The 8,542-nt window shown below is 39.7% G+C and overlaps 1 protein-coding gene across 1 annotated transcript; it reads right to left on the bottom strand.

Annotated features, from left to right (window-relative positions):
• Window positions 1-439: 439 nt before the first annotated feature.
• On the bottom strand, window positions 440-5,120 carry LOC122759523 (SPARC-like protein 1; the record flags this gene model as incomplete). The annotated part of the gene is made up of 9 exons (XM_044014450.1): window positions 440-911; window positions 1,027-1,175; window positions 2,065-2,213; window positions 2,385-2,521; window positions 2,612-2,732; window positions 2,819-2,940; window positions 3,457-3,565; window positions 3,894-4,940; window positions 5,037-5,120. Coding segments are annotated over 9 exons (1,947 nt in total), but the record flags the coding sequence as incomplete, so codon positions are not given.
• Window positions 5,121-8,542: the final 3,422 nt, after the last annotated feature.

Genomic DNA, 8,542 nt, shown 5'->3' with positions numbered 1-8,542 from the left:
TTTATCTCAGTGACAGCAGACAGTCGACAGGTAAAGAGCAGCTTGACTTTTCACTTATATAGAGATCAGCAGGTTCTGTGTTCACCAGGGACGGTCCAATCAGAGTCCTGCACTTTATCCAAAAACACTGTGTTCAAACATGCTGACCAGGCCGCAGGCTATTTTTGCTTTATTTCCTTACAGAGAGCCATTATTCAGGATTATGTGGCAAACCATAACAAGGTATCAGTGACTTGCATTCTCCTAACCACTACAACAAAGCAAACGTCATATGATCATCTCATGGTGACATCAGGAAAACAGGCTCACTAATAAAACACAGTTTTAGGGTTTAACCTGATTTTTTCCCCACTAATCTTTTTGGGGTCAACTGGATTCCAACCATATAATGCAATAACATTGTTTCATGACCTTAAAGAATTGCAGATATTGCAAAAACTACAGCTGTTCAAAAAGCTTTAATTTGAGAAACAATGAAAAGGAAAAAACATTTACAGCATTTGCCACTAAATTAAGCAACATATAGTAATTGATTTAGAGTTAACACCAGGGTCTGAAACTATCTACCTAACTTTGAGTTTAAAATAGTTATTATACACACAAAAAAACACACATATAAAATCTGAGTTATTTTAATGCCTTGTACTGTATAATGCGCAATAACATTTCTACCAATGAGCTGCAGTGGAATGAATTACAAAACAGTGTCTAGATACAACACATAACACTTAAAATCTAAAGACAATGTTTTAGCCTCACTCAAGACAACAGCACTGGCCACCAACATGTAACCTTGTTATAGCAGGATTGGTACATTTGTTTATTTCATAGTTCATAGAGGATTCTCTCGCTCAAGCCGTTGTTGGAACAGCTTCCTCGACCTCAGAAAATCAGGTTGACATCCATATCCTCTGTGGAGAAAATAGATAGCGTTTATGATTATGGTTAACTAATTTCTGTCACATTTTTGCGGTACAGTTTCCGTGCATGTTTCAGTTGACAACATGCTGCTGCTATTATTCTCACCATTTCTGATGCCAAAACAGGAGATCCATTCCTCAAAGGACACCTGCTTGTCCTTGTCAGTGTCACACTCCTGGAAGAAGCGGGAGGTGCAGTGCTCCATCGGCACCAGAGGGACCCGGAGCGGGGCCAGCTCTGAGTGGGACAAGAATCTGCAGAGAATGGAATAAAGTGCCATCACTGTAATCATTTGGATCAGTGAGTATCATTAATAAAGGTTTGGAAATGGACTTTATCGTCACTTTAATCATCAGAATAATGTTCTCTGGTGATATAATTAAATGTATCCTATATTTAGTCTTTTATAATGTTATAATTATTTGGCAAATACTGAACAATTAATAATTGATTTTTGGTATAAAAGATTTAGAGGGCACTAAAAAGTCACATATTATTTATTAGTTACGTTAAAAAAAATATTGAATTAAATATGATTGTGTGTAATATAACTTAATAGTAATAGTAATACTAACTCGTACACCTGACAACGCTACAAATCTGACTAAAAATGACTACTTCTGACGTCCATCACCTCACCAAACGGGCAGTAAAGCTTAACTCACAATCTGACTTCTTTCATTGTAGCCGACTTCGCACTAGGTGAGACATTCACTGGTACATTTCACCCCTGTTACAAACAAGAGGATATCTGTGTAGTGTATAGTAGGTGTAGTAGGTGTTTGCGCCCTAAGGGTGGTGAGAACGACCTTGGGTCTCACGGTCTGCTTTGTGTGGGAATAACGAAGCTTGCTAGGTGTTTAGACGAAGGGTGTAAATATGTTAGGGAGAGAGATATCGTGGAAGAGCTACAAGGGTGTAGGTCAAAGGTGAAAGGCCTAGTATGAAGCTACAGGAATGTGTATGTGATCAAAGATGTAAAGAGATGGAAAATGTTATTTTCCATAACAGTCAATTAAATAATTAGACAAAGAAAAGTTATTTATCGTTTATCTAATATACATTTTTCTTACTTTAAATGTGTATCGCCATTTAAATGTAATAGTACAATAATAAAAAAAAAAACACAAGAAGAACAGCAACCTGTCAGAAGGGTGCTGGTCCAGTTGGGCAAACTGCCAGTGTACTGGATAAATGTACAAGTTGTAGTTTTTCTCAAAGTCCTGTGCAAGAAGCTCCACAGAGTGATCCCCAGCATGAAGTCGCCGCTCACTCTCAAAGAGTTTCCTCACCTGCACAAAACAGAACAATACTGTTTCATTATGAACCAAATCAATTGCTTGTTTTTGTCTAAAGTGCTTTGTAATTTTCTGGCGCAGTGGCTGTCTGGTTGGACAAGAAAACCAGAAATAATTTCAGGGAAATTAGATCCCAATTGTACCAATTCATTTACTGCATCTTACCCTAAAATGTTGTTTAGGAGTGAGAAAGCCAGGGGACGTGGTGTCAAGCTCGTAGAGCTGCAGCAGCACATTTTTTAGCCAGTCTCTCATCCGTAAAGGAAACTGGACCAGCTCAGTGTCCACACACGAAGGTATTACTGAGACAAAAGAGACAGGGTCGAATGGTTGTTCTCTTGCACTGCACTACATCGATGTCTCACACACACTACACAGTGACTCATTCTCACATTTGCATGGCCCAGTGTAGTCCAGGTGAAGTTTGGGGCCCCTCTTTGTGCCCTCCAGGTTGCATTTAGTGGCAAAGAGTTCACAAGATGTATGGTATGTTTTGTTGTCTGTTCCACAAACCTAAATGGGGCACGAACATGACAATCACATGCAAACAGTGGCTGAACACTCCAGTGTTTACCCGTCAGCTTGTGACACATACTCACATGATCAAACTCGTTCACACTGGGAGGACACTGAGACGGCTCCTGACAAACACAGCCTGGCTTATTGTCTGCGTCCAGTTTACACGTCTTTCCGCGTTTGCAGCGGAAACTGTCACATGGACCTGGGGGCAAAAAAGACAAACGCTGCAATAAAAGAGAAGCGTAACGCTTCTTGGAGCATTGATGATGGTATCATCTCCTCTGATGACAATGATTTCTGCCTTTGTTACACTGTATGAGGTTAACACACGTTTTTCTGACCTATTCCTTTTAAAACTGAAAGGATTTCAGGTGCATTTGGTGAAAATTGAAGTACATTTATTATCACTTGTTGCTCTTTTCTTAAAAAGCATTTCTTGACATTTAATTCTATGCAATGACTTGACACCACTGAGCTTTTGAGCGCCCCACACATCCCCCACATTCCACTGCAATTTGAGTCTGCTCAGTGACTGAGTTCAACTGCATCTCTCGTATTCACTCCTTAAGCCCGCTGAGCTGTGTTTTGGTAGTGACCATGAAACACGGTGGCATTATTCATGTGGAAGTTTGAGTAAATCGTGCAGTCAGCAGATTCCCTTAGTGCATGGGTCAGTATATGCTGAATGGTGAGTGTTGTGGCTGCTGAATTAACCAACCAGCAGCGGCGTCTGGCCGATGGACGCCTCTGCTGAGAGAGGGTCTGGAGCCAGGGTAGAGATCCATTGTAGCTCTTATCTGCACTGGATTCATTCCCACCAAAGGACTCTGAAGATAAAAACGGGGGAAAATTAGGGTACAGCTACAGGCATCTACCTATTTGTGTCATCACTTACATTAAAACCTGCACTAAATGATTAGTTATGGCAACTTCATGGCACTGGAGCTTTAACAAGCTTTAAACACAACATGTGTAATATTATTTTATCATTTTACACACCTGACAGATCCCCATGTGCCTTTCATATTTCTGTCCACCTATGATTCCTATGAGCCCTATATTTAATCTACATCAACCTGTTGTTTAGTCTCCAACAACCCTGCTCGTGTATGGCGTATTACAGTGAGTTGAATGTACACATTATGTATTGTTTACCCATTTTCCTGCCCCTCTCCTCTTGGCTTTGTGCACTCTATTGTCACTGCTGCTGCTGATCTCTGACTCTTGACGATCTCGTTGGCTCAGTTCAGTTTGTGCTTCCTCGCTCTGTGGCGTGTGCTTCCTTGCCCTCTGGTTCTTCTTCTGCTTCCTTGTCTTTTTCTTGGTGTGGCTTACATCGTCATCCTTACTTCTCTCCTCCTCTTCCTTTCCAGCCACCCGGGATCCTGAATCAAGCTCCCTACTCCTCTTCTTCTCCTGAGGCTTCACGTCTTCAGTGATTTCTTTGGCTTTAGCTTGTAAATCTTGGGCATTTTTGAGCACTTGCAGTTTGTCTAGATCAGACACCTCCTCACTAATTGCCGCTTCAGTGTTTTGCATGTCATGTTCATAGTCCTCATCAACGGCAAGCTGTTCTTTCTCAGTAACATCTTTAGAGGAAGGCTGGGCATAGTTAGCATGGGGTTTTGTTTTGGCTGATATTTGTTGCAGAGGTTGTATGATGCCACTATCAGCAGCATAGTCAAGATTTACTGGTAGATCTGATTCTGTGCTGCCCTCTGTTTCGTCTAACAGTGTCACCAGCTCATCTCTGTCAGCCATTTTGCTCACAGATTCCTCCTTCTTGTTCTTCTTGGACATGTTCTCCACCTCCCCATGAACTTCATCTTTCATGCTGTCTTCCTTCACCTCCCTCTTAATTGTCACAACCTCCCCAGTTTCTAATTTACCATCTTCCTTCTTCTCTTCACCCTCGGCTTCCTCCTCCTGGCTGATCTCCACCACCTCAGCAGGTGGATCCTTGTCTTTATCCACCTCTAGCTCTTTTCGTTCCACCTCTTCCTCTGTTGCACCTTTCTTCAAAAGGTCTATCAGCTCTTCCTCATTCAACAGAACAGCAATATTTGTATCTCTGTCATCTGTAGCCTGAAATTCTCTGTCCTCCTTGTTCGTATCAGCATTGCGTTCAGAGTTCAGCTGCCCATCGTCCTGATCCTTGTTCTTGGGAACCTGTGGTTGGTCGGCCTCCTCTGTCATGACCTCCTTAACCAGGACGAAGGAAAAAATATTAAGTTATACTAAGAAATAATCTGATTTAAAAAAAAAAACATTTCCAAACAAATTTGAGTCACATGTTACCTTTTCCTTGATTTTGTGTGAATTCTTGTGCAACACATGATGTTTTCCATGATGTTTACTCTCAATCTGGACATAATATGGGGATTACATTTGGTTCACTGAATGAAAGCAAAAAGTCAAAAATGTAATTGTTGAGAAAAAGTATACAATCTACACTTGAGCTATGGGAATTGAAAATGGCACAGCAAGATATACGTTAAAATGTTTCGATGACTGTCTTATACTGTATATTTTTAAGTGCTTTAAAGTACCTCCTCTCTCGTCTGCCACAGGCAGTGCGATGTTTTCTTAGAGACGTGGTGGTATTGCTTTAGAGGACCGGAGCTCTGAATCACGTTCTTCTCTGGTTTGCTTTTGACAGTGAGGTATTGTTGTCGGTTTGGGACTTGGGAATGTTTTTCGTCGCGCTTCGGGAGGTGCTTTTTTGTTGAGACATAGAGTTGTGCGTTGGTTGTGAAATCGGTGGCGGTGTCAAGTAGAATGTGCTTCGGTTAAGTAGGGAATCACGGTGTGGAGAACGATTGTGAAGGTTTTTATGAGGGGATAGCGATTATGACGGAACAGTGTGGAAACCATGTCCTTTTTACCAGATCCTGTTATTAGTAATGTAACCTTTGTGAATTTGAACAAGAACTGAAATTGATTTTCTTATTTTTTTCTCTAAAAGCTGGCCAAACACTTAGCGTACTAGACTTTGTGTCAAACAGCAGCACAAACAAGCCGAGTAAAAAGAACCATTATTCTTACTGTATGCAATAATAGTGCCCTTTTTACCTGTGTTTTTGATTTAGAATTGAAAGGATAAAGTGCCTGTTGTTTGTCATTCATTCCTGAGTACATGGGAGGAAGTGTATTTGTTACTATGTGTAGGTTATTTTCGTGATGTCTGGAAAACAGCTGTAGTCTCCATATCAAACCAGTGGTGTATGATGGGGTTGTAGTTCTCACAAAATGTGTTGTATATTTTTCTACTTGTTTTGCTTTTGACCCTCGGACAGGAGACTGTGGAGTCTCGCTGGGTGTGTGAGAGAGACGATGTATGCGGCGAGACGGCACGTGTTTGAGTCATTTCTGTAGAAAAGGCAGTTTCGTCAAGGTCTTTCATCAAAGTGAAAAAAAAGGGTTTCTTTGCAGTGACAGCAAACCAAATTTCGAATTTAGGTTTTTCAGCTTTTTTGTGATGAGTGTAAGGGAGAGAAGTGAATAGAAAAATTGTAACGTTCATTGTGTTGTCAGTATTTCGATTAGAACTGAAAGGCTAATTAATGCTTTAACACATTTCCTAGAGACGGAGCCAGACTACCATAAATCTTCTGGCTCTAACTGATTTGTTCATTATCGACTGAAAGGTTTGCACGAGCCCCACATCAGCTTAACTTTATGTTGGCGAGTCGATTTGTTGACCTTTGAAGATCATGAACACTGGTTCTTCATGAATTACACAAAGGAGTTGATCGTATTTAGATTTTTGCTAAAGTAGTCTTGGTCCTTGATATGGACATAAAAAAAAGTGGATGGATGGAGGAAATGGCTGCCAAAAATGTCTCTTCCATTGATAGCTGGTCAAACTATTCCCTTCCAGTCCATTGTAAATGTAAACTGATTTTATTCACATGTACATGTTGTATACATGTTTCAGAATTACGGAGCTTTTATGAATAAGTGAGAAATATAGCAAATAGTTGTATTTTGTACCTTATTTTAAAAATGATTTGCCTAATACAGTAAGGTTGGAAAATATATTCCGTAATGTCAATCTGGCAGAACTAGTGTAAGCGCTGACTTTTATCTACACTGACAGTTACTAGCAAACTAGCTTTACATTGAAGCTAGTTTTGTGGCGCAAACTATTTTAATTTTATTGTGTCTTTGTATCTGTGGTAAAAGAGCTCAGTGACCAGAATGAGAAATAATGGATTTGTAGCTGCTGAGCATGGAGAGTTTGCTAGCATGCTACAGTGTTAGCAGCCCCAGAGCCACGTTAGCACAATGCGATTTAGTTAATTCACTCTTATTCCCTCACTATAGAGAAAGTGGGAAAAAAATGTAAGTGTCCATTAGTAAAGGCCTAGTAGTATACTAACAATTTCAGTGTCAAATCGGTAAGAAAAGCAGTAATAACAGGGAGAACAATTGATGTTTTTGACGTATATTAGCATATTTGTCAAACTAGCTTAAAGAGAGTCAATCAAAAGAAAAAAACTTGGTTGATTAAAGTGCTCTTAATTTTGTTGCCCAACATTATGAGAGTTTTTAATTGTTCCTCTTATTTTTCCTTCTTTAAATTGTTGTCGCTTTTTGTTTTATAATGATAATAATAATTATTGTTATTACTGCATCTCTCCAAACAGCATCATTCTGATTTGAGTCGGCTTTGATGAACTACCTCACACTGAATTTCTGCCACTTCTTCTTGCGTGTATGTAGTCGCCTGCAGAACGAGCTATCGAAGACGTGTGAATAACAGATTCCATTATTTATTTATTTGAAAGTGTACTATTTGTCGGTTTCAACAGACTTCTAGTTTTGTACTTTATGTATACTTCACCTAGAAGTAAGAGAATTGTTATATGTACTTTTTTTTTTCTTTTTTTTTTTTTTAAACTAAATGTGCAATACCTTCAGCAAACTGTGCTAGTAGTATGTGATTGGCCTAGCCTTTGTTAGCTGTCTCCTGAAGGTAAAGAAAATGTTTGGTACAGTCAATCCATGTTTTCCTCTTCTTCTTTTTTTTTTTTCAATGAATAAGATCAATTTTTATTTCTGTGACTTGTTTATAGTCATAATACTACATAATCCGTCTCACCCTGCAAACAAATCTGTAAACCCTGGGGTTTTCATTCAGAGACGGAAGGTTCTTTGAGTCGCAACAACACGGTGGACAGATTTTGATTTGGCTCTTGGGTGAGCACAGTAATGTTAATAAACACAGAAAAATATACAAGAAATCCTTATATGTATGGTGCTGGTTTGTCATGTTTGCTAGTGAGTCCAGCCATGCAAGTAGTTTTAAGAATTCCTGGAATTGCGCGTCCCAAAAACGGCAACCAACGAAGAAGTGCACTACTAGAATACTCGCACTGGGATCTGATGATGCCACCTCTTTAAAAAATATATCTAAAAAAAAACAAAACATGTACTGCAAATAAAAAAAACCCCACTTTGATTCATCATTGTATGTCATCTTCTTTTGGCTGGTTTGTTGAAGAGTTTGCATGTTCTCCCTGTTGTTCTGTCTCGTGTGTCCCTGCGATGGACTGGCGACCTCTCTGGGTAAAGGATTCCCCTGTCTTTCGCCCCCACGTCAGCTACCGTTGGCACCAGCGACCCTCACGGGAAGGATAAAGCAAGCAGACGATGGAAGAAATGAATGGTTTGTCCGATTAATTCAAATACTTCCACTTCACTAATGTTTTTTTGTCACGTGACCTTTGTCACTTTTATTTCCATAAATGTCCATTCATTACAATAGTGGAAATTCATAATAAATAAGCACCGTAGATGAT

Source organism: Solea senegalensis, linkage group LG18 (genome assembly GCF_019176455.1).
Source record: "Solea senegalensis isolate Sse05_10M linkage group LG18, IFAPA_SoseM_1, whole genome shotgun sequence".
NCBI lineage: Eukaryota > Metazoa > Chordata > Actinopteri > Pleuronectiformes > Soleidae > Solea > Solea senegalensis.
Note: the sequence above shows the minus strand (reverse complement) of the source record. Positions and strands in the feature narration are given on the sequence as shown.